At 42.3% G+C, this 27,274-nt stretch overlaps 1 protein-coding gene across 1 annotated transcript; it reads left to right on the forward strand.

Moving 5' to 3' along the window:
• gch1 (GTP cyclohydrolase 1) lies at positions 1-27,069 on the forward strand. Its single transcript, XM_033632993.2, has 6 exons — positions 1-491; positions 12,545-12,654; positions 18,211-18,266; positions 21,622-21,653; positions 21,770-21,854; positions 23,785-27,069. Exons 1-6 carry the CDS (start codon positions 119-121, stop codon positions 23,909-23,911), a joined length of 783 nt encoding a protein of 260 aa, XP_033488884.2. The 5' UTR covers positions 1-118; the 3' UTR covers positions 23,912-27,069.
• Positions 27,070-27,274: the final 205 nt, after the last annotated feature.

The raw sequence follows: 27,274 nt of genomic DNA on the forward strand, positions 1-27,274 counted from the left end.
TGAAAGAGGAGCGCGCACTTTAACTAAAAACAGAAGTGATCCGTGAAAGAGGAGCAGAAACTGATCCAACAAGTGCTCAGCTGACAGGAAACACACGGTGAACACAGCACAACAAGTGATGGAGCACTCCAAACAGACACAGTACGGCTCTAACGACAAGAAAGACACCGGGGACAGCGGCTCCGTGATGAACGGACACTTTGACGGGATGGTGAAGCGGCCGGCCGGCGGCACCGTGCGCGCCGCCGCTCCTCAGCCTCCGCCGGGCGCCGAGTCCAGCTCGCACCGGCCCGTGATGGAGAGCTGGAGGGAGGAGCGCACCAGGAGCGTGGAGGACAACGAGATGAGCCTGCCGTCCCTGGCCGCGGCTTACACCACCATCCTGCGGGGGCTCGGGGAGGACCCCCAGCGGCAGGGGCTCCTCAAAACCCCCTGGAGGGCCGCCACCGCCATGCAGTTCTTCACCAAGGGCTACCAGGAGAAAATTATCGGTGAGTTTGTAAATCCACAAAGCCGCTCAGAGGCGCTTGGGATTTGTCCTGCGGTCAACAGGTGGCAGCTAAAGGAGGGTCAGCGCCTCCCAAAAATCACTTTACACCCTTTTCATCCTGGGAAAACACTTTTATATGGTCTGATGTGAGGGTAGATGGAAACTCTTTAAACTGACCTGATGGATGTATAGGAATAAGTACTTCCCTTTTTACACTACTTTATTTCAGTGGGAAACAGTGTACCTTTCCATCCACTAAATTCATCTGACAGCTCTAGTTTCTTAGTGCATTTAGATTTTCCATGTCAGATGATCAGTTTAAGAGGGAAGAAGCATTAATCATCATCAATATCATAAAATATGTCTGGTAATCTGGTATAAAAATGATTTAAAACCAGGGTGAGATTTGATTAGACGTTGAACCATAATCCTGTTTAAAATAAGCACAGGTCAGAGTATCTAAAGATTTGAAGCATTGGTACTTGGAGTACTGGAGTATTTCCATTTTCAGAGACTGTCTCCATCTATGCATTTTAGCAGCTGAGGGAGGAGTATTCAGGCTCTTTACTTGGGTAAAAGTACCACCAGAAAGTACCAAAAGTAAAAGTACTCACATACAGACAGAATAATATTATCATATATTGTAAAACTGGATTATAGATAGTGATGACGTAACATAAAAGCAGCATTTTATCTGGTTGTGGAGCTGATTTTAACTGTGTTATATATGTTACAATAGTTTACTTTATATGTTTGCAGAGTAATATCTGCCAAATAAATGTAGTGACACGTCATGAAAGTGGTGAAGCAGAATCATACAGTGGCGTAAAATACCTAACAGTTGTACTTATGTGCACTACTTGAGTAGAAGTACTTAGTTACTTCCAACCACTACATTTCAGAGATAAGTATTGCACTTATGAGCCAGAGGCTGAACAATGACATCACACAAAAAACAGTAAAACAGACATTAAGTGCAAAACAGGCATCTTTTATTTTGATATATAGAGATATATTTCCTTTAAAATAGTGCAGGGTAGTATACTGGTTCATTATGTAATGGTTTAATGAGCTCCTTCCTATGTTGTGTCATATTGTGGGGCCAAGCAAACCCTGTAGTAATCAAAGCCTTCTGTGTGTATATGACAACATTAAAATGTTTTTATGGGTATTTTATGTACTCTTGACAGTAGAATAAGCGACTATAAACCTGTGTGAAGGTCCAATCATAAGAAAAAAGATACAAAGTTTTGGTCTACTGCCTGTACGGCTTTTACATTAAAATCATGCACGTAAAAAAACGCTCGGCATCTGTTAAACTGTAAGAATATCAAAGCAAATTTAACCTTTTGAACCTTGATTAAGGATCATTACATCCCGACAGCTGTGACGCCACACACACACTGTGTCTCTGCTGCTGCTGGATGATGCTCATAATGAAATGAAACAACTCGTCTTTTATGGCTCCTCTGTTACGTCAAGTGCAGATATTGTAGCTGTGTTGTGTCAAGCTGAAACGATTAATCGATTAGCGGATCTGCAGAAATTAAGGTGCTTCTATTTGAATAATCAATTATTGTTTAAGTCATTCAGGCAAATATGAGGAACAGCTTCTCTGGTGTGATGATTTCTCTGTTTTAAATTATAGTAAACTGAATTTTTTGGACTTTGGATCGCTGGTCGGACAAAATGAGCAGTTTTAAGACGTCACTTTGGGCCTCAGGAAATTGCATTTTCTGACATTTTATAGACTAAATTAATAATTTAAGAGACAATATCCAGATGAATCCATAAAAGAATCAACATTAGTTGCAGCTCTGACCTTGTGCATCATTTTATACATATTTCTCCACAATTCTACAAAAGAAACTTTACGACCTGTTTTAAACGTGTGTTTGAACAGTCTAATGATGCAGCAGAAATACAGTGATTAACATCTGATCTCGAGCAGCCGAACACAGCTCTGACATGGAAATCTTTCCTGCATGCCACCCTGTGTTTTCCTCTTGCTTTCATTTTGTGATATTTGATCAGGTGGGTTTAACTGGTCTGCTTGTTGGCTGTGAATCGAGTTGAGAGGGTGAAAGTCCCACACATTAAAATGAGATCGATTTGCCCAAACAGAGCTGTTGCACAGCTGGCAAAACCTGCCTTTCGGAGGTATCTGTGAAATGTATCTGTTGTTCCTTGGGCTCACGTTTGATCCTGCCACACCGGCCGGACTCCTGCTCCGCAGAGTCACATCCAGAGGGGGTTTTGCTGAGTCACCTGCAGCTGTAGAGGGGTTTTGTACGCAATATCAGAGTCCACATGGGCCGGCTTTTCCACGCTATGGCAAGCTGGAGTGGCTGGTGTCGAGGATCTGCCCCCCGTCCTCTCTCTGTGCCTCCTCCAGAACTCCATCTGGAGGTAGTTTGGCTGTTGTGGGTGTTGTTTTGTGTGATCATGTTAAGGAAAGGAATGCAGTGGAGGAAGAGACGAAATATGAAGAGCACCCAGTAATAAAAGGAGATGGTGATTCATGTTTTCACACAGTTACGACCTGACGACTACCACTTTGTTCTTATCCCTGAGCAGCATCTGATGGAGGGTTGTGAAGAGCATGATGATGTACATATATATGTTGCTCTGCAGGCAGTGGCGGTGCTCTGTCTGTCTGCTGATTGGCTGTCGCAGGAGACTCCCCTTTGACTTGCTGGAAAGCAGAGAACACAAAAAACACATGTAGTTTTCAGTGCTGGATGTTTGTGGAGAGTTAAAGCATTTTTAGTGAGTGTCACACTGTTTGATCAGTGTGTGCACGTGTGTGTGTGTAGGTCATGAGTTCAGCTTTCATCACAACATGAGCCTAAAATCCTCTTGTTGTCGAGCACATGACCAACGCAACTGTAATGAGGGAAAGTTATGCAAAGTTTAAACAGGAATTCTAAGCCCGTGATGAGAGAAGTAAAGGATACTTCACTGCAAACCTCCGGGTGTGCTCATATGACATCAGAGAATGTCACAACCTGTCTAGCCAAGCTGTTAACTCAATGACATCACACGTGTGCCACCAAAGCGACTGTCACCAGACTCCACAATAAATGGAAACATACAGGTAAATGTACATGATACAGAGTAGCAGGCCTGTGGTAACGCAGACACACGACGTAACTGTGCGGGAATGTTTATGTGCTTGGCGACATTTCAGTCCCAGTCAAACTGTACAACGGTTTGTGTGGGCGGAGCCAAATAAATCATTCAGTAAGCAAACAAATCATAATTGGTTGTCACTTAACTGTAACTCATAGATGTCACTTGTATATCATCACAGCTGTGATACAGTACACCAGCACTCCCTCTGGTGTGATATTGCTGATATATATGTGTATTTTTTTTTTTTTTTTTGTCTGAAGTTTGGGATGGATGAACTGATCTCCAAAAGGAATTAAGTCAAAGATGAAACATGCTTTTCAACACGTTAGGCATGACTGGTATGTTATTTTTGTTTTGTACAATTTAAGAGTGGAAAAAAAAAACGAAAGGAGCACCATGCAAAAGTTTGGGCACCCGATGACATTTGAACTCTCAGACAACTTTTACCAGGGTCTCAGACCTTAATTAGCTTGTTAGGACTCTAGCTTGTTCACAGTCACCATTAGGAAAGGCCAGGTGATACAAAATTCAAAGCTTTATAAATATTCTGACTCTTGAAACCTTGTCCCAACAATCAGCAGCCATGAGCTCCTCTAAACAGCTGCCTAGCACTCTGAACACTAAAATAACCGATGCCCACAAAGCAGGAGAAGACTATAAGAAGATAGCAAAGTGTTTTCAGGGAGCTGTTTCCTCAGTTCGTAATGTCATTAAGAACTTAGTCCACACCCATTGAGTGCACAGTTGCCCACGTACAGTTTCACATGGTGTGTGTTTGGGATACAGGTCATAGGAAATTGCAGATTAAATAGTCAACTGAACTAGGCTTGTGCCGATTTCCGGTTTAACCGGTTTGGTCCGGTTTAAGAGTTCCACATGGTTTAATTCACGTCAACCGGATAAACTGGAGGAGAGAAGAAGAAAAAAAAAAAAGCTTTTCACATCGGCGGCGTGTCAAGGGACTATATTCAACTTATCTTGCGTTGTAACATGCATTATGACAACTTAATAAGGTTTGTTTGTTTATAAATGAAGTGGAGGAGCCTACAAGTGTTTTGTTTAGTTTGTCTCAGAGGCTTCCTCCGCAGCTTCGCTCCACTTAGCTGTCTGCTGCTGCTGCCAGAGATCAAATTTCATTGGGGGCGGGGAAAAGTGCGTGGGAGTCAGCAGTCATTCAGTTTGTTGCCCTAGTAACCTGTTTCCACTGAAGAAGTTCCTTGTACTATTTGGGGGGCTGGAACTACTGCAGGAACGTCCTCTCGCTTGGCCCTCTCAACCGCTGTGTCTCCACTGAGAGAGCGGAGTCAGAGGAAGGTTCCTTGGTGTCCTTCTGCGTCTTCTTGTTCTTCTTGTGTAACCTTGTGTGTATTGGCAGTTAATACAGCATTACCGCCACCTAGTGGATTGGATTACACCTATAATGGGCTTCTATTGGGAAAAATAGTTCAAATGCGACCCCCAGTGGTAAAATTAGCTATATAATTCGATATATCGGTTCGGTTAGATATTTGGCTTTAAATCAAACCAGTTGGAAAATTTTCAAACCGGCACAAGCCTAAACTGAACCCATTAAGAAGAGCAATGTATTCAGACAGAGCTTTTGTGAATTTGATAGTACGATTGCTTTATTGAAAGTACAGTAGTACCATTGCCAATAGTGGGATAGTTAGTGGGCTAAAACTGTACATTAGTAGTTGAGGTAGCACGTTGAAAGGCAGATAGTTAAAGTATTTATATGTCGTATTGACTTAAAAGTGGGGCGCACTGGTAGTTCACATGGGAAAGGTGCGGCTAGCCCTTGTTGCAGCAGTGGGGGTTGGAATCCAGCCTTCGTTCTTTGCTGCATGTCTTCCTTGCTCTCTCTCTCTCTCCCATCCTTCTTGTCATGCTTCACTGTCCTGTCAAATATAGGCCTAGATATAGGCCTAGATAAAAAAAATTAGCTCTCTGGCGCCCCCATTTTGTTTGATGTGTGGTCATATGCCTACAAAGTTGCGTGGTGATGGGTGAAACCCTTGAGATGTCATACACCTTTATGTGATGAGCCACGCCCTCCGCAATATTCATTGCCTTATAGAAGCTCAGTTTTAGTAAGTTTTCCAACTTTTGCCAAGAGGGAACTTTAGATATTGGTCCTTAGATTATGTTCACCGAGTTTCATGCAGATCGCTCAAACTTCCTCAGAAAACATGGATTTTAAGTGTTTTTCAAAAAATTCAAAATGGTGGAAAATCTATATAATCAGAAGTTATGGGTTCTTGGCGCAAATTTTTTCTTCATGAGGAGAGGCATCTCTGCGCAAAGTTTCATGTCTCTATGACATACAGGGCATGAGATATGCCCATTCAAAGTTTGTAATTTCAATTGGTTGCTATAGCGCCCCCCCCTTTGGCCAATTGATGTAATATTGCTTCATTCATGCTCTTGATTGGTCAGAATTTCCATGTGGGAAAAATCCAGGAAGTAAAGCAAACGTTGAAGAAGAGTACACTTGCAAGACAAATGTGACACTTTCTAATGTCACAATGGAGGGACAACTACGCAGGTTGATTTTAGCGCTGCTCATCGTGGACTATATTGCTGTCATTGTTCATTTTAGTCAAACCATACAGTTTGAAAACGAGGCGCGGCTCCAACTATAAAGCACTGTTTTGATGCATTGGATGTGCTGAATGTGCATATTAAGGCAGTACAGGAGGAGGTGCACATTAATAATCCTCCAGGACTGTAACATGCTCATGTTTAACCCAAACAATGTGTCATGTGACTGCAGTTGGTTCAGATCCAGGTCGGAACACCTTCTCACCATAAATGAACTGCACCAGGGTGTGTTTGGCATCAGAGTGCGTTTGCTGTGTTCACACCTGCCCAAATGAACTGTACTTAGGGGGCAAACGAACTTGAGCTTGATTGAACCGAACCAAACAGGGCAGGTGTGAAAGCACTCTTAGCTGGCTACGAAAGTGTTTAGAAGGTGCGATGCTTGCCAAAGGGGGCGATACACAGTACTGACTATGCAGGGTGCCCAAAATTTTGCTTCAGGCCCTTTTTCTTTTGAAGACTGAACTGTTGATTCAAGTCCCCAAAATTCCATAAAAGGGTGATTTTTGATTTTGGGCTACATAAATAAAACTGACTTGGCTACATGGACTATAGTAGTCTAACATAACCAACCTCTCCATGCTAATGTAGAGGTTGTACATCTGTGCTCATGTACATAAATATGAATGAGGAACAAACAGTTTCCAGTCAGCGGTCCCGAGCTGTACAAGATAACGGCTGTAAAGGTTTCTGCAGACGTTCGTGTTCCTGTCAAGATGAACTGTTGTGACCTTACAGGTAACAGTAATGTCACTGTTTAATTATTACATATTTAAACAAGACACGAGTTGTAATTACAAACCAGTTTCCACAATTCAAACACAGAAACATCCTGCCCTTAAAAGGTCTTTACAACTATGCCATGTAATTTGTTAACACTGACTGATAATCTTCAGCTGATTGGGTGGTTGCCTAGTAACACACGTACATGCATATACACATACACACACAAACCCTGATGTAGCCTCTAACCAAAAGGCATCAGAGAGCATCAGGGAGTCGGATTCAGTCAGTAAATGTCTTTTTAAATAAACAGGGGGAAAAAAGACAATTTCCTGAAACTCAGCAGATCAGAAAATGCCATAAATACTGAATATTATGGGATGTGAAACTGGGATATATATTTAAATTTTTCTGTCTTTTTTTTTTTTTAGATTATATTTGGCATCTCTGCTTTATTTGATAGTGTGAGAGATAGACAGAAAAGGCAGGAGAGACAGGGGATGACCTGCAGCATAGGGCCAAACCCGGGACCTGAACTCGGGACCTGAACCCAGTGAAGACTCGGCCTTAAATGGTGTCCCCTCCCCTATAGTTGTGTCATGGTTGTTGTTGTTGTTGTTGTTGTTGTTGTTCATATAAAGTCAGGGATGTACAGAAGTGACTCATGAATACAGCCCAGGGTTAAGACTATGTATAGGAAATGTGTGTGTGTGTGTGTGCAAGCAGGAGAGAGAAAGACACACACACACTTCTTGCTGCCTAAACAATAAATGAATAACGTTGTTTATTTAGTCATTCAGTCAGCTGTTTCCTGCTTCATTCAGAACGTGTCAACATGTGACCTCTTCACTCTCTCTCTCTCTCTCTCTCTCTCTCACTCTCTCTCACACACACACACACACACACACACACACAGAGGAGCACTATTGAATGAAGAGCTGATGATGAGTAACACTGTCATTACCTGATAACTGCCTCTTCTTTCTGTCACCCAGGGCGTCTCAAACTGGCAGCCCACACCAGCTGCCCTTTATCTTTTATTTAGTTAAGGCTGACTTAAGGTTATTTTCCTTCAGGGTGTGTGTGTGTATGTGTATGTATGCATGAGATGCCACTGTCACTGTAACTGATGTTCAGAAGCTGCAATGAGAGGGAGTATAATGCTTCTTTATTGTAAGAACTTGGGTTTTATTTTGTACTTTTGACCATAATGACATTTTCCTCGCCAAGTTAAAGGGGCTGCAACTAAAGATTATTAATTCAAGTGGCTCTAAATTGTATTTTACTAATGGGACAGTGTTAAGGAGGACATATTATGCTCATTTTCAGGTTCATTGTTGTATTTAAGGTTTTCTTCCAGAAAATGTTTACAGGATTTAATGGTCAAAAAACATTTTATTCTTCCTCATACTGTTTATGCTGGAACCACTGTATTTACCCTCTATCTGAAATGCTCAGTTTTAGCATCTGCCCCACTCCTGAAAAAGCCCAGTCTGCTCTGATTGGTCAGTGTTTCCAGATCTTCCGCATTTCAACATCTCTAAAGTGTCATTGCAGCCAGAGAATGACTGCAACAGAGAACAGCTGCACTTTCAACCATTATAAAAAATGTTCCAGCAGGAATCTGATCCGAAATCGAGGAGAAATAACATCAGCAAGTTCACATGTTTCCCTGACGTTAGCATGTAGCTGCATTTAGCAGTGTAGGCTAAGTAAAGTAATCACTTGCAGTAGCATAGCATAATGTGCAATGTTCATAATGCACGGTGCAAAGTGCCACACATTTCTACAGCATAAAATTTGGTTATTGAAAAATGTGACGATTTCAGTGGCTCCGATAAACTACATGCATTATTTTTTGGACAGGGTTTAACCTTATAGATTAAATTGTGCTCAATTTTGTGTCCTACGTTTAGACTACTCAACCAATCGAAACCTCTCTTTGAATATCAGGGAAATTAGTCGTCAGTACAGTCCCTATACACTACCTGCTCAGGAGCAAACATAGTGGAGCATTTAGAAGCTAAAAAGCCAGATGTTTCACTCAATAGTTGGTGGAGACCAAACACAGAGCTAAAAGAGAGAGAATATTGGACTTAAATCCATCATGTGTAAATAACCTAGCAAGTTCACCATATCAACTTATAAGGTGATTTTATGTCAATCTTGTGACCACAAAATCAGTTACCTCCAGTCCAAAACTCAATGATATTCACTATATTATCCCATGTAAGATGGAAAAAGGAGCAGATCTTTGCAGTTGAGAAGCTGGAACCAGAGTGTGTGGCATTTTTGCTTGACAAATGACTTTAATGATTGTCACAATATCTGTTGTTTAATTAGTTCAGGTTAAGATCTGGAAGCACAACATCTATAAAATCAAAGTCCAATGAGACAACGAACAACAGCAGTCAAAAGATCTCGTTCTAAACAAACCTCCAGGTTACTGAGATGCCAGAATGATAAAGATGACAGGTAATTTTCCCCACATCAGGTGTGTGATTGTCTGACCACCTGCGATTTTTGGCTGTTGGAGTTTGTTGCAGCGGTTGCCGAACCCCAGATCAAGTTATTAGCAGCAAAGTCTTTCTTTCACTTTAACTTTGTTCTTGATTACAAAACTTCAAAAACAGGATTACCACTTTATTACAGTGTTAACCTGAAGGCAAACGGCATCCAGAATCCTTTTGTTTGTGAGGTTAATAAGGTTTATAGTGTGTCCAGAAGCTGATTAAACTTTGGTGTCGATCCAACAAATAGACTTTAGAGAGATGCAATTCTGGAAGCAAGAATGTTCAGAATTTAAAAATGTCTGACTGCCCCCCAGTAGCAGTATCAAAAAAGGCAGACAGCAGACCTGATGCAGTTGTTTCCAAATGTCTTTTGAAGAGGTTAGGTGTGCCACAAGATTCGTTTATCTACATTTTTTTTTTACCACGCAAGTGCTGTGTCTCTCAGCAGTGTCGGTAAGTCGGCCCACCAGTTTAGCTCAGACTTATCAACTATAGGACAGGCAGATATTCATGATCTTCAGAGGATGGATCCCACTGACATTAGTAATCCTTAGTGATACTTTTCTAACTGTAAACAAGTAGTTTTGTTGCCTAAACCTAACCCTCAACCACTTACACAAGTCACATCACATTACTAATGTCAACCACGATTGTTTCCTATCCATATATCAAGTAGTTTTGTCGCCTAAACCTAACTGCCAATCCCTTCTTACCACTGTGTTTGTGCCACGTAAAGCTGGGTGTTCTGTTAGCGACATGTGCGATCTTTTCCTAACCATAACCAAGCAAATTTGTTGTCTAAACCTAACCACTGTCTCCTTCTTACTACTGACCCCTTATGCGTCAGGACACAACTTTAAAGGCTGCTTGCCAGTATCATTTTATTAACGCACTGGGCTTCTGGCCAAGCAGCAAAATATGACGAGTAGAGATAAGATTGTGATGACTATCTCAACATTTACCGATGAGATATTTTCTTAATATTTGGCACAGACTAGACTCACAAGTCAGTCTTTAGACGCTTTGCTTAACTAAAGACTGATGACTTTCTCCCTGATTTTGTGTTTAGATGGGTGGATACAATTTCAGAGTTTAAAAAAACTCCCTACGTTGCAGCACCAATAGTAAATCCGCAGGGCGGTCCTTCGGTGGCGCGCTCGTAGTCCAACTAGAAACACGTGTAGCGGTACAAAATGGCTTAAGTTGCTGTAAGTCCTTCACTTCCACAATCTTGTAGACTGAGCACACGTTTGATAAAACGGAGTTAAATCTCTCGGCATCCATTTTCAAGCTCTCTGTGTGTTTGTTTCCTTGCAGACGAGAAAAGGGGCACATTTCCGGGAGGGCGTGTCCTTTTCAAAAATGCAAGAGGCATTGCTTTGTTGCCGGCAGTTTTTGCCGGTGTGTTAAACACACTTTAGAAAAGAGTGTCCCCAGACTATCAGAAGGTGGAGATCTCTGATTGTCTGGTGGCGAGACTAGGCACAGACAGTCATGGTTCCAAGAAAACAAATCATAATGACTTTAGTGATTGGATTTAACTCTAGTGCTACTCTGAGGTTGAAATATGTGGTTTGCAGTCTTATTATATGTTTCAGACATTAACATTCCATCAGTTCTTCATCAGTATGAAGAACTATAATAACTGTTCACGTAAGTTTTCCACAGTTTGGTTTAGGTCCAAGTTCCTGCAAAACTAATGACATCAACCGCCAGCTAAACTTTGTGTTTTGAGGTGACAAAATGTTAGCAAGCTAACATTGACGTTAGCATTTAGCTCAAAGCACCACTGTGTCTGTAGCTTCACAGCACAGTTAGCATGGCTGTAGACTCTGTTTTATAATATGTAATTACATTTAAAAAACAAGGCTGAATGTGCATTAATAACAGGTTTACATTATATTTTAAAGCATGTCAAATTTTAAAATGCAACCAGGATGAAAACAGCTAACATTGTAACACAACAGTGTGAGTGTTAATCTGCATGGCAGTGAGGAGCAGCAGCTATCAGAACAATCAGTGGAAAGATTTATTGCCGTAAATGGAGCTAAAATGATAACTGATACAGCTGAGTGCTTAACACATCTGAGGTCGAACCTGAGGTGTCAAAGAAAAGCCTTCGACTTCTGGTTTCTCCTGCAGACGTGAAGGTAGATGTCCCAAAACAGAGCACCTCATCTGCAGAGAGAAAGCTGTCAAGTAAGATCAAGAGACATCATGAGACAAAACGCCAATATGTGTGTGTTGGTGGGAAAGATCTTCATGATGAACGGTGACATCGTTCATCATCGTGACTCTGCGTCATAATCAGACAAAACAAAAATGGACAAAAAAAAGAGACTGAATGTGTTAAACGATATCTGTCATTTACACACACACAGAGTCATTCAATAAGCAGCAGAGACTGAAGCAACAAGTCTGCTCCCTGATGTTCCTGTGACACCCCCCGCCCCAACCCCACCACCTCGTTCCCTCCAACAGATAGCCAGTCAGGAAATTAAAAAATGCCGTGCTGAGAGCGAGAGGCGTCTGCGTCGTCACAAACAGATAAAGCGGTTTATTGAACCCACGGCAACTGAAAAATGCAATAAAGCAACAACAGGAAGGAGCGTATGGAAGCAGAGCTATAATTAGACAGCAGTGTTTGTCAAAGAGAAACACCAGTGTTGACGATAAAAAGCTGTGGATCAACGGTGGAGGTGAACTGGGCGTCCCTGGTGGTCTCCAGCTGTCTGTCTGTGAGGGGACAGAAATGGATGCAGGATGATTTTTATATATATTTTATAAAAATCCTGAAGTAAACTCTCACAAAGGACAGAACAAGGCATAAATACAGCACATAAACAAACAGTAGAATACATTTATAGTAAATAAACAACCTCTAATTAATCTGTAAATGATTCCGAAAAGAAAAAAAGTTGATCAAATTAATTAACAAATGCAGTAAATGGACTAAGGTGAAATAAATTAATACAGGAAGACAATGTGGTAGCCAAGTTAGAAGAACTTGTTCCTCTTTTTGGGAATTACAGGAGATTCTTCCCTTTGATTTAATCTCTCCTCCATTTTGTTTTCTCCGCAGACGTGCTCAACGACGCCATCTTCGATGAAGACCACGACGAGATGGTGATTGTCAAAGACATCGACATGTTCTCCATGTGTGAACATCATTTGGTGCCCATCTTTGGCAGGGTGAGCACAGACACGTCTTCCTCCTCTGGTTTAGGAAGGTGGTAGTTGTTCATTTAAAGGTCCAGTATGTAGGATTTAGAAGATTCAAAAGTATGTTTTCATTAATTTATAATCACCTGAAAATAAGAATAGCTTTTGTTACCTTAGATTGAGCCATTTAGAGCAGGTCCTCTTCCACGAAGTCCGCCATGTTGCTGTACAGTAGCCCAGAACGGACAAACCAAACATTGGCGTTTAGAAAGGGCCATTCATGTTTACACATTTGCCCCCAAAGAAGTTTCTGTGCATTGCAATCTGCACCTTCACCACTAGATGCCACTAAATCCTACACACTGGACCTTTAAAATCATTAGTTATTAACTAATGATGAGCTACTCTATCACATTTGATTAGGACTTATTCGAGAGCCAACCATTAACTAATGGTTAGCTTCTTATTCGTTCCTCATTATTTCCTTTAGCCATTAATACTTACCTAATTATTAACTTATGATTAGCTACTGTATGACATTTGATTGGTTTGTAACTCATTCATTCCTTATTAGTTCCATAGTAACTCCTCATTTTTTGTGCTACCAAGAGTTACCAGGAAAACTACTTCAAGTTAAATTAAATTAAATTAAATTAAATAATGGAACTGCCCTTTAAGGACTTTTGAAAACTGTTGCTTTTATATTTTAACCATCAAAAACAAACCCTTGGCAAAGGCAGAATGTTGAACTTAAGTATATAAGCAACTGATTTAGCAACTGTATTTTATTTTTTATTGTGAATGTTTAGAACATGTATAAACAAGAACAAAAACAAGACATAACTACACACAACAGGCCCCCAGACCCACTGACATACGATTAAAAAAAAGACAAAACAATAAAAGGTCGTCATAGAAATAATTCCTATACATGATCCAGATGTATCTCCAGTGTCTATATCCACTGTAACAGAATCGTCAGTATATTGTCACAGTCTGGATGTATAATGATTTTAAAAAGCTTAAATAAACTTTGTATCAGCCCTCACTCAATTGAGCTGCACGGTGCTGGGCTCAGGCCCTCATGCCCCCCTCATGGAGTCTGTTTCTGACAGTGTGGTCAGAAACATGCACACCAGTAGCCTGCTGGAGGTCATTTTGTAGGGCTCTGGCAGTGCTCCTCCTGTTCCTCCTCACACAAAGGAGCAGATACTGGTCCTGCTGCTGGGTTGATGCCCCTCTACGGTCCTGTCCAGCTCTCCTCATGTAACGGCCGGTCTCCTGGTGTCTCCTCAAATCTCTTGAGACTGTGCCAGGAGACACGGCAAAGCTTCTTGTGACTGCACATATTGATGTGCCATCCTGGAGGAGCTGGACGACCTGTGCAGCCTGATTGGGCTACAGGTACCGCCTCATGCTACCAGTAGTGACAAGGACACTAGCAGAAGACCAAACTAGAGAAGAATCAGTGAGGAAGGATAAGGAGAGAGCAACTGTCTGTGGACACCACATGTAAAACCGTTCCCTTTTTGGGGGGGTTGTCTTGCTTTGCCTCTCCAGTGCACCTGTTGTCACTTTCATTTGCACCAAAGCAGCTGAAACTGATTCACAATCACTTGTGCTTCCTAAATGGACAGATTGATATCCCTGAAGTTAAACTGAGAGCAGTGTACATAAACACTACTTTATTGCAGCCGAGCAGCTTTGCTTTCTGGTATAACCAATAAAGGGGATTTTTTTCTAAAGAAAGCTGCAAATCTTCATAATCTAATACAAAGAGTCAGAGACTTCAGAACATAGTAAGAGATGTGTATCTTAAAAAGCCTTTATCTGGAGGCCACTGGTCTAAACAACAGAGAACATGAGAAACAATCAGATTAGCTGAGATCTGTTTATCGTGCGTTTGTTCTGTTGGTTTTAGCCTCCTCCGCCTCCTCCTCGTCCCTGCTGCTGCTTTGACATCATTACTCTCCACTAACAAACCTGATTGGCCTCTTCCCTCTTTCTGATTCTTCTTTCTCTGCTCCCCCATCCCTCCTCCTTCGCCTACAGGTGCATGTCGTTTAACACAATAGTAGCTGGCAGCTGATCCGTTTCCACCGGTGTAAATGGGCTCTGATGACAGCAGTGAATCACACAGACTCTCACCACACCTCCTGCGTTTGTGTGTGTGTGTGGTGGCCATCAGGTGCTGTTTGTGTCCCTAAACCACCTCCCTCCCCTCGTCACCGTCAGCAGCGTTGCCTCTTATCCAGCCTCTGTCATCTCCCTGTGTGTCTGTTGTGTCTCTCAGTGACTCACCACACAGGGAGAGAGACCTCCTCCTCCTCCTCCTCCACATCCTCCTCTATTGTTGGTCAGACAGCGTGCAGGTAGCCACCGGCTGTTTGATAAAGTGTCTCAGTGTCTGCCGCACAAGAGAAGTTTATTACAGCCTGTCTGTATCAACCCTTGAAGATAAAGTACACTGCAAAAAAAAATATTTGGTGTCATGTTCAGCCTCTGAAAGTCCCATAAACTGGTATCAGTATCAGTGGGATGTATTTCCTGGTGAAACAGGTCATTGAAGGGCCACTCTAAAAGTGTAAGTTAGGAACTTTTCAGCCAAGACCGTGTTTTCCAACAGTTTTTTAACTGATCCAGCACTGAGCGAGAGGGCTGCAGCTGGCAGCAACTAGACAGGTTGACATCTCCCTGCTCCTGTTTGCCATTAACAGGCTCAGATTGATTTTATAAGTGTCTAAGAAAAGGTTTGTCTCTGTGGGGGTCCTTTTCATAATGTCAAAGAGTACGATCCTTTGTGTTTTTTCAAAAAAAGACCCAAAGAAAACAAGTGTTCCAGCAGCCATCTTGCTACCACTGTGAGTTCCCCCAGCACAGATGCACAGACTCAGCACTCCGTTTGAACTACTGCCCACTTCACAACAACAAAATCAATCTTCAGCATGGTTCTGTAGCTGCCCGGCTCCTCCAGCATATGTCTCCCAGTCCAATCAGTTTCAACCAAAAACTCAGGCAGTCTCCTTCTCCTTCTTCGGGGCAGCAGTTCTCAATAGCCAGTACACTACTGCATTAAAAAGGGAGAAATGTAATCAGAGCAAACCAGCAGCAGCTGTGTCAATCAACTCACCTGGTACTACTCTCATGAGCCATTCCCCCACACCCGTCCCCTGCAGCTGACGACTAACCACACCCACCTCCACAGTCCCCCTGTCCTCTACCACTGTTTGATGTTTTTTCTGGTTGCCAAGAGCTGAAAAATGTTCAACCTGGGGAAAATGCTGCACTCATCACTGCAGTCCAATCGTAGTGGAAGAAAGGTAGGACAAATAGCCTACCACAAAGATAAACCATCACATCCTCCAACATGTACAAGGGCTGAACAACAACAACCTTGGAGGGGATATTAATAGTTGGCCACGTAGAACACCTGGTCTGTCCTCTCTCCCTGCGTGTTCCAGCCTTCCCTTCATCCAGAGCAGGTCCTCTACCTTGTGCCAACATTTTTACTTCCACGGATATTCCATTTTGTAGCAACCAGACGCAGCCAAAGCGCCGTAGCAGAATAAATGCTGCACCTCCAAAGTGCTCTCAAGCAGCTCTCCGCTGGGCGTTTTCAGAAGACCGTCTTGTATCTCCAGCTTGGAAAAATGCTTTGATGGACGCACAGCCTTCTGAAAGTAACACCAGTGATTGTCCGACCAATAGGACTTTTGATCAGACAAGAGCGTGTCAACCAACCAATCGATCAAACGACCAGGAGTTGTCAGCCCTACTAATGAACCGGGCTGCTAAATGATTCACTTTTTTTAGCAGCTAGTTGCAAACTTTGTCTGTCAGCTGTTTGGTGCTGAACAGGTAGTGTACAGTAGGTGTATCAGATGCTTGTTAACTGGAAACGAACAGTAAATGTGCCTTAAAACCAAAGCTACCATCTAAAAATGGCTACAATTAAAGATTCCTCTCATGCTTTATTATACATTTTTTCTTTGCTCCATTGTCGCTGCCAGTGTGTGCCAGTAAACGTGAATAACGTGAGCAGATAAGTGAACAACCAGCTGTGACAGTCGGTCTGTTTGATGTTGATATGTCAGAGAGGGAGGAAACTGGAAGGAAAAGAGATCTTTGCACGCTTGTTGCCGCTGCCCTTTCTCTCGTCTCGTCAACAAATTGCGTCTGACATTTGAGTGGAGCGCACATGTGTGTGTGTGTATGCGTGTGTGTATGTGAGTGTGTTGCCTGCAGACATCCACAGCAGTGATTCTCCAGCTGATGACTCCGTCTTTTCGTTCTCTCTCGTCTGTTGTTCGTCCACCTGCTCTGCTCTCAGCATTGGCTTCTGCTACCTTCTCTTTGGGTTCTGACATATTAAAACCAACATGTGACAAACCCTCACGTTATACCACAAGAGCTAAAAACTCAAAGCAGTGGCTCCCAAGCTTTTCGCTTAAGAGACTCCCCGTTTCCATCGAGCAGTACGGTACTGTTCAGTTCAGTACGCTTTTTTCCATTTCCACTGTGAAAAGTTGTGGATGGTACCAATAGAATCGTTCCGTACTGTCCCCATGTTTGGTCCCCCCTCTGCTGGGGTACCTAGCACACAGTCTGATTGGTCAGTAGAGGACGGTCACTCTGCTCAGGGCTGAGTTGTGGCTGGTTTTGAGGCTCATGTAACCACTGTTCATACTGTGGAGAATTTTATTAGTAAACTGTAACTATAAAATGAAAGGATGTTTTGCAATCTGAGAAAAATACTTAATTCACTGGGCCGACTGCCGGCAACTTTTAAGGTGGAACGGTAACTTGAAATGTTACTCAATGCATGAGTTGACGTTGTGAATCCATCAGCACACCTTAAATTTCACTGTGACAACTTTGACCATTACTTTAGTTTTTATATGACATACAATTTTACTAATGAGTGGATCTTCAAGTGTTTATATATATTAATTTCGACCAGATTATGTGAAATGCATATATTCCAGTCCTCACTCTGAGAAAAAAAAAAAAAAGCGCTGTGGAGCGTCGTTCCTGTGGGCTCTGGCAACACTAAACCCCTGAGCTTGCCTTAGAAGGACTAAATGCACAAACTCGCTATTTTTAAATATCCCATGGAGAGAGACTCTCACTGCAGCCTGTTTTATTTTGTTCTGAAAATGTCGGCGTGCAGCCTCGTTCTGCGGACGATAAACGAGGTGCAGACTGATAAAGGAGGAAATACAGTGAGTGCTGGACGGAGCAGTGAGTGACAACAACCCCGCCCACATTTAAGAGTACTGTTTGCAGTGGAAACGCTAGGGTCTAGGTACCATGTCTGATGGGTTACTTTTGGCTCCAAAGGTACCATACTGAAAGTGTTTCTTAGCAGCCTTAGTGCTTAGTGTGTTTGTAAAAGTCACAGAGGTTCACAACTGTGGCAGTGTACAAATTCATCTGCTTAATTACTGCATAACCTGTCTCATCTTAAGCAGTGATGCTGCTTAACATTTTATGTGAGCTTGGATCAGATGAGTTGTGCAACAGAGTTTACACCAATAAAACAAGTTTATCTAAAATATTTGACCTTGAATTTTCAACCGTCTGCAGGTTCACATCGGTTACCTCCCCAACAAGAGAGTTCTGGGCCTCAGCAAGCTGGCCAGGTGAGTCAATTTACTCTAATTATGTGTGTGTGTGCGAGAGAGAGAGTGAGCGCTAGTGTGTATTTAAGCTGATTATTAAATGGTGAGTGTGTGTGTGTTTGTGTGTGTACTGGCGTAGAATCTGATCCCACTGACCCCAATACCTTCAGGCTTATCACACTAACACCCTTAACTAACCCGGGACTCGACATGCACACTCTCATTGTGATGAGAACAACTGAAACATTCACATTTTTTAAAACAAAAATAAAGCTCCTGTGAATTGTTTTCCTCTGCTGCACACTGGGTGGCGCTAATTTTAAAGCCTTTAAAATTTGGTTTCTTTCCTTCACGATCTGAGAGGAAGCAAAGAAATACTGCACGGCTACAGGAGTGTTCCAAGGGAAAAGGTGGTTTTATTCAACCTGGGTCTTATTTTAGTAGTTTTTTGGGTGAGATCAGGCGACATGACAGAAGGCAAACGGTAAAATGATCATTGAGACTGTCTGCTGTAAATGTCGCTCACAGTTTACAGACTTACTTCCTGGTTGCTATCATTTCTTAGCACTGACGGTTAATTTAAAGACAAATCCACTCTGCTCATTTTCAGGTTAACTTTCAAATAAATTGATTTTGACATCCATCCATTTTTATATGCTCATCCGGGGCTGGGTCACGGGGGCAGCAGGCAGAGCAAGGTACTCAAGACATCCCTCTCCCCAGCAACACTTTCTAGCTCCTCCAGGGGACCTGAGGCATTCCCAGGCCAGATGAGATATATAATCCCTCCAGCATGTTCTGGGTCTGCCCTGGGGCCTCCTACCAGTGGGAGGCGCCCAGGAGACATCCTGATCAGATGCCTGAACCACCTCAACTGGCTTCTTTCAACGCGAAGTAGCAGTGGCTCTACTCCGAACTCCCTCCATGTTTCTGAGCTCCTCACATGATGTCTGAGGCCTCGGCTTGTATCCAAGATCTCATTCTTTTGGTCACTACCCAAAGCTCGTGACCATGGGTGAGGGTTGGGACATTAACAGTCGGATGGAGACTCCTTTCCATCACCCTAGAATGAACTTTCCCAGGTGGCTGAGCAGTGTGGTACCCCGATAATTAGAACACACTCTTTGGTCCCCTTTTTAAGAATTGCCACCCTAATATTGTGGAGGGATTTGCGTGTCCCTGTGATCCTAGGAGCTGTTTTTTCTAGAGCAAATAGTTCCTAGTTGAGTCCTCCAAAGCTTTCAATTTACTGGTCCATCTACGTCCCAGCCCTCACCTATGGTCATGAGCTCTGGGTAGTGACCAAAAGAGTGAGATCGTGGATACAAGCTGCCGAAATGAGTTTCCTCCGTGGGGTGGCTGGGCTCAGCCTTAGAGATAGGGTAAGGAGCTCGGACATTCAGAGGGAGCTCAGAGTAGAACCGCTGCTCCTTTGCGTCGAAAGAGGTCAGTTGAGGTGGTTTGGGCATCTGATCAGGATGCCTCCTGGGCGCCTTCTGTTTGAAGTGTTCCAGGCACATTGCACTGATAGGAGGCCTCGGGGCAGACCCAGAACACACTGGAGGGATTACATATCTCGTCTGGCCTGGGAACACCTTGAAGTCCCCCAGGAGGAGCTGGAAAGCGTTGCTGGGGAGAGGGATATCTGGGGTGCTTTGCTTGGCCTGCTGCCCCTGCGACCCGGCCCCAGATAAGCAGATGAAAATGGATGGATGGATGGATGAGTCCTCCAAGGCAAAATGGTCCCAGAGGAGGGGCCAGACTAAGAGCGATTCAAGAACCCTGATGACACGGCTACAACACAGCTTGAGTACCTCGCCTTTTACCTGGAAAGCGGGGCCCCTCTCTGGAGCAGTCCCATGGGCCCCCATCCTGCAGGGATAGGCATGTTCAGGTGCAAAGTGTGCTGGGCAACAGGCAGGGGTGGGATCCCAGGCGTGCCGACCCCTGGCATTGCAGACTGGTTCAGATACTCTGGATGAATTGTTGACTTGATTTTCATCTCACTGCTCATTCTTGAATCTTTCCTTTGAGATGAATCTACTTAGTATTTATTGTTGTGAAGAGCTTCATAATCTTTTTTACATCATCTCAATTTGTAAAAACAAATACCTAAAATTACATTAATACAGTGACACACAAAATAAAACACCTACAGTGCCTGAGTATGTACATGAACACAGTCTTTCTTTCTAATGGGGTGGAAAGTGTTAACTAACCAAGGGCACAGTTTTTTCCCCACACATAGAAAAGGAAGAATATACTGTAAAGTCCCTGTGACTTTGATGGGATCAACAAATCCATCTTTAAATTTAGAGCCAGGAAAAAAAATACATGTACATCTGTATGTTTATAGATACATGCAAATATGTGCAGAAAAAATGTTAATTGTGAACCAGGTGAGAGTGGACTTAATCGCACGACTCTGGAGACAGTTGAGGTAAAATAACTGTAACCAACAACTCTTCACTGGTCAAAAGGCAAAATCCAAAAAAACTAAGAATAGGACACTGGGAAACGAAAGGCGGAAACACTAGACACACAAGGAGCTAAGACGAACTGGCAGTGAGAGGAAACAAGTCACACACTAAATACTGTGGTGAGGGGAAGGATAACGAGATACAGGTGAGACTAATCAGGGCGGGACTGACAATCAGACACAGGTGAGGTCATCAAAAGGGAGGAAACACACAGGGGCAGGAAGTGAAGTGATCTGAAATTAATTTCTGTTCAAGACATTTTTAAAAACAAAGTTCACCTCCATTTTCATTTTCCTGTCACACCTTCAAATCAAAGTCCACATGACTGACTGGATGAAGAACATTTTCTTTTCTCTGAAGCAGCTTTTGCTTTCTCCCAGCTGCAGCATCTTGCCTCTCCTTCATGTACATACAGCACGTTCAGCCTCTCCTCGTGCTGTACGTTTGTTCTTGTGACATTTTCTCGGAGGTGGACGAGGGCGAATTTGTCCTAAGAGGTTTTGCTCACAGAGAAGAGCAACAGGTCGAAGGTGAAGACCGGGTCGTTTCTGCACATCTGTTCATTTCCCCTCTGCTCCCTCGTCACATCAGGAAATAGCTTTAAAATGACAGTTTTTTTTCGTTAATGCTTTCTGTTGTGTGTTGCCTTCAAATGGGGTTGGGTTTACCTTGTTCATGAATCCACTTTTGGTGCTGTAGTGAGTGTATGAGGTAGCGGGACAGTGTATGTGTGACTGGGCCAAAATAAACTACAGTGTGTGTGTGTTTGTGGTAATGAAGCACATGTCACCTCGTGCAGCAGTGTGGCTCATTGATGTGTTGTCAACAGTTTGTGGACAGAGACGGAGCTCTGTGGCACCGAGGAATAACTTGTCCCTCTTTCTTTCCCCCTTCAGGATCGTTGAAATCTACAGTCGTCGACTACAAGGTACCGAGTTAAAGTCTGCTGTTACATAAACACAGACTTTCATTTTACTCTGTCATTCTGCATGTTTGTTCTGGCAGACCTGGTACATGTTTGTCCATCTGTCTGTGCGTCCACAGTTCAGGAGAGGTTGACCAAACAAATTGCTGTGGCAATCACCGAGGCGCTGCAGCCCACCGGGGTCGGTGTGGTCATTGAGGCAACGTACGTATGTTTAACTGAACACGTCGAGTTCCTTTCCTTCACCTCATTTCCCCTCTCTTCTCCTTCCATCTCCTCGCCTCCTTTCCTTTTCTTTTCCTTTTCTTTTACCTCATCTTTCTGTTCTTCTTCTTTTTATTCTTTTATCACTTTTACCTCTATTCTTGTGTCATCATGGTACTGGAATTTCTAACTCTGATAAAATACCTCGAAAAAGATTGATATTTGATACCATTTTAGATACTATGGGAAGAAATTGACATTGAAAACTTAGATACCGGCGTATCAGAGCTGTAGAATATGTGTACTGAAACAGTTTCAAATATTAAGAATCGTTATACATTAGTAAATATATCTTTGACACGACTCTGTTCCGTTACTTCGATTTTCAACACCTCATTTCCTTTTTATTCTAAATAAAATTTAAACTCAAAACTTTTGTTTTAACTACCACTTTTAAAAGGTTTAAGTTAAAAATCTAAGACTTTTTATGCACACAATTAATATATTTCTCTCACATTTCGGTCACAAGTTGTGTCAGTGAGCACTTCTCCTTTTCCAAGACAGTCCATCCACCTGACAGGTGTGGCATATCATGGTGCTGATTAAACAGCATCATTACTACACTGGTGTGCCAGTGATCCTGGGAGCTCCAGGGTTTTGTCCAGAGCAAATAGTTCCTGGTAGAGTCCTCCGAGGCAGCGTGGTCCCAGGGGAGGGGCCAGACTTAGAGCAATTCAAGAACCTCAATGACACGGCTACAGCAGAGCTTGAGTGCCTTGTCTGGTACTTGGAAATCAGGCCCCCTTTCTGGAGCCAGACCTCGGGGGGAGCTGGCCGGCCTTAGGTCATGGATAATAAATTACATGGAGCTTCTGTCCTGTTGGCCCACCACCCGCCTCTGGATTGTTAAAATAAAAGGACACTCTAAAAAGTGCAGTTTGATCACACAACACGAGGCCACAAGTGTCTCATGTTTTTAGGGAGTGTGTTAACTGGCATGCTGGCTGCAGGAACGTCCACCAGAGATGTTGCCCTCTTCATTTCCTTACCATAAGCTGTCACAGCCGGGCAAGAGAGCCACCTAGAGTATGGGAGGAGGGTCGTCACAAAGCCTTCGCCAATGTAATTTCCATGCATTTGGCATGGCACACCAGCTCAGGATCTCCACATCCAGTGTCTTCACCTGCAAGATCATCTAAGACCAGCCACCCAAACAGCTGATGCAATAATTGGTTTGCACAACCAAAAAATGTCTGCACAAACCATCAGAAACCGTCTCAGGGAAGCTCATCAGCATGCTCATTGCCCTCACCAGGGTCTTGGCACAACAGCAGTTCATCACCGTAACCAACTAGTGCAGTTGGATTTATGCCTAATTCCATAAAACCACATTGGAGACATCTTATGGTAGTGAACTGAACATTTAGTTTACAGGCAACAGCTCTGGTCGACGTTCCTGCAGTCAGCATGCCAGTGACACACTCTTAAAACTTGAGACGTCTGTCATCGTGTTGTGTGATCAAGTGGCCTTTAATTGTGACTACCCCAAGACACAGCTGTGTAGTAACGATGCTGTTTAATCAGCACCTTGATATGCCGCACCTGTCAGGTGGATGGATTGTCTCGGGAAAGGAAACATGCTCACGAACACTGACTTTAATAAATATCTAACAACAGTTTGAGGGCCATATTTCTATTGACTACATGTAAAATGTCTCGGATCTTTAACTTAAATCTGTGAAAAACAAAAGCGCAACAGTCAGTATATTCAGTCACTCTTTCCAGTTACATCTCCTTCCCCTCACCTCCCTTCTCTTTCTTTCTCCTTCCTGCTCCTTTTTATTTCTTAATGTAATTTTCTCTTTATTTTTATCTTTTTATCGTCACTTCATTTCCTGTCGTTTTAACTCCGCTCTCTTCCTCCCTGCAGTCACATGTGTATGGTGATGCGAGGCGTTCAGAAGATGAACAGTAAAACCGTCACCAGCACCATGTTGGGAGTTTTCAGGGAAGACCCAAAAACCCGCGACGAGTTTCTGACACTGATTAGGAGCTGAGGAGGATGAAGCTCTTCCTCTTCCTCCACCTCCTCCTCCTCCTCCTGTTGCCTGGGGTTACCTCCACCTGCACGGACCAGCCACCGTGCCATCTGTGTGTGTGTGTGTGTGTGTGTGTGTGAGAGAGAGAGAGAAGAGTGTGTGTGTGTTTCCATCTCACCAAAGGCAGTGACAGAGTGCTTACTGTGTTTTCAGTCAACCTCTTTTTATTAGTCAGGTGAGGTCGAGTGTTGCCGTGGTGATTTCTGTGTCAGAGGCCGCGGACTGACATGTTGTTTGCTTTTGTGCGACTGAACAGACTTTACCCCTGTTTGTTCGCGTGAGTTGTACGTGTGTGCATCAATCAAATATTAGTCGTTGGCCCTGAAAGGAGAGTTTAACAGAAAGATAAAATTAATTCACAAAAACCCAATTATTAGTCTTTTGCATTTTGAGATCACATTATTTTAGTTGAAAGGCCCTTTATACACAGTTTGACACAAATAAATAACACACAAAAAAATGAATAATTTGCAGGCAAAATGAAAACCAGCATCAGGTTTACAGTAATAATTTGTTTTTAAGCGGAGTGATGTAAAATATCTGCACAGAACAGTCTGATTTTTTGAACAATACTGTAAATGTGGGACTTAAAAACAGAGATTCTTATAAATAACTTGAGATATATTCAGGAAACATGACGAGGCTAAAGGCGGAAACTATGAATTAAAAAACTGAACATTGAATTTAAAAAATAATGCAAGTGTTTCATCTGAGACTATTTCACAAAGCATTTTCAGCTCCCAAGTCAGAGAAAAGTGTTTATTCACCCTTTTTAAACAGAGATCTCGCAATACTGCCGAGAAGAAGATTCACCATGACACCGTTATAATGCTGCCCCGGTTTTTGACTTTAGATAGCGTGCTGACTCTGCAGAAAAATGCAGTTTGTAACACATTAAATAATCAGTTGCTTTATGTAGAATCATCAGATTACTGGATAAAGATTTGTTTCTTCGACTAGAAATAAAATTCTTAGCATCAACATGCAGATGGTGTTTGATACCAGAAACAAAATAAATAGGATGACTGAGAGAAGACACACTGAGATTTAATAACTGCTGATTATAAGGAACATCTAAAGCTGAAACGATTAGTTGATTGATAGAAAATTACTTGCAGCCATTTAATAATTAAGTCATTGTTTAGGTCATTTGTCAAGGAAACATGTCAAACATTTACAGCTCCTGAATTTTAACTTTTTTATGTTATTTAAATAAAATATCTTTAGGTTTCAGCCTGTTTGAAGATACTTTGGGGCCTTTTTCACTTTTTTTTAGACTAAACAACTTTTTTAATAATTGATTTAAAAACACTGAAAAATAAACTGACTATGAAAATAATTGTTGGCTGCAGCCCTAGATAGAAGTTCTCCCCTATAGCAGATCCATTTCTTTTAAATCTTTTCACACGTGTGTAACACTCTGTCACACCTCAGAAACCTCAGATTACAAACATCTTTTCCTTTTATTCAGGACTTTTTGTTCAGCTGAGATTCTGTCAATTTAAAACTAGAATTAAAGAATTAAATGTTTTTATTACAAATATTTAGAGGTTCAGTGTGTAAGATTTAGGGGAATTTAGTGGCACCTAGCGCCACGAGGAGGACTGCAGATTGTAACAAGCTGAAACTTCTCCCGGTTAGGAATCCTTCAGCGTTTATTGTTCAGTCAGTTCAGTGTTTTACTGGGAGCTGAATTATCCATAGAGGTCTTGTCCTCTCCAAAACAAACAGACCCAGTGATTCAAACCAGTGAAGAACAAAGAGTAAAGCAATTTGACGTTACAAATCAGTGTCACTATAACGCTGTTTGGCATCCTGGAGACGGGCGGCTCACCCACCACCTGCTAATATGAGCTCACCTTTTTTCAGATGCAGAAATCGGTTTCACAAACATCCTTGAGTCTTTTCCTTAACGTTTCCTTAAAATGTTTACTTAACAATTTAAGGTTTTCTCCTCATCTTGGTTCTTGTCCTTAAGGAATTGCTTCAAGTTTGTTAAACTGTTGGACCTTAGCAGCCAAAGTAGGACGGACAACGGGAAAGGCCTGTCTAGAGCCTGTGCTATGTTTGTCCGTTCTGGGCTACCATAGAAACATAGCAGTGCAACATGGCAATCTCCATATGCAAGAACCCATTCCCTATTAGATATGAATTGCTCATTCTAAGGTAACGAAAACACAATGATTCTTATTATCAGGTGATTAAATACTAAAGAAATCATGCTTATATTATAGAATAGAATAGAATAGAATAAGTCTTTATTGTCCACCAGGGTGGAAAATTGTCTTCGGCTCACCAAAATACAGGACGTAGCATAACATAACACATAACAGAGCTAAAATATGAACAAAGCCAAAACACAAGGTAAAAATTCATATAGATAATAGAATTATATTCAATTTCTGCCAATATGTCCGCCTAAATCCTAAACACTGAACCTTTAAATATAAAACATCGTGGAACATTTGCCGCAAAATCATCAGGGTAAAATAAGCAAAACGCATCTGAGAATAAACAGTATTTAGCATCTTATTATTATTAATATTGTTATAAGATCCTGAGCGAGGGTCTGCCTGTACGTGCCAACTCGCCTCTCAATTAAAACCAAAAGATGACTTCACAGTGACGTGACGAGGCAGCCGGAGAGATGCTGAGCTGCAGACTCACCGTCTGAAAACAAACTGATTCTTTTTATTTCCATGAGAGGCAAATTAAATGTGTGTATGTGTGTGTGTGTGTATGTTAATGTGTGTGTGTTCCTCACAGTTTTCATCCCAGCAGATGAACAGTGTGGAGATAAGTGTGTGTGTGTTGTTTAGTGACTTTGTGTTACTCGTGTAGCATTTTTTTTTTTTTTGCATAATGTCCCCAGACAGATTTTGGGAGGTTTTAACTTGTGAAATGTGCTGATGGGAGTTATGTGTGTGTGTGTGTGTGTGTGTGTGTTGGAGGGAAGATGAACACTGACAAACGGCTCTGATGATGTTGTTTTTGTGGCCTTGTTGAGAAGGACGGCCTGTTGTTTGGCCTCTTCACCATCATTGTCACTTTATGTACTGTTTTCATTTCAGATACTTTTTAATCAAAGAAAATAAAACTCTATGTGACAACGATGACCGAGTGTTTCTGACTGTTTCTTCACAGCACACATGAATGACATGTATCCTCACTTCATTTAAAACTGACTCCTGTTATCCTGACTCACTCCAAGATGGCTGCCCCCACACTGCGTTAGCATTTTTGTTGTATTACAAATGTTAAGATTTCCATACAATGTTAGCAATAGTGGCTTTGACGGTAATTTGTTGACACTTCAGTAGG

Source organism: Epinephelus lanceolatus, chromosome 2, assembly GCF_041903045.1.
Source record: "Epinephelus lanceolatus isolate andai-2023 chromosome 2, ASM4190304v1, whole genome shotgun sequence".
Taxonomy (NCBI): Eukaryota; Metazoa; Chordata; class Actinopteri; order Perciformes; family Serranidae; genus Epinephelus; species Epinephelus lanceolatus.

Bases quoted from the DNA above. Each gene is read 5' to 3' on its own strand.
- gch1 (XM_033632993.2), top strand. From the start codon at position 119: ATGGAGCACTCCAAACAGACACAGTACGGCTCTAACGACAAGAAAGAC. The intron at 492-12,544 runs GTGAGTTTGTAA...TTTTCTCCGCAG, and splicing joins CTACCAGGAGAAAATTATCG to ACGTGCTCAACGACGCCATC. The intron at 18,267-21,621 runs GTGAGTCAATTT...TTCCCCCTTCAG, and splicing joins GGCCTCAGCAAGCTGGCCAG to GATCGTTGAAATCTACAGTC.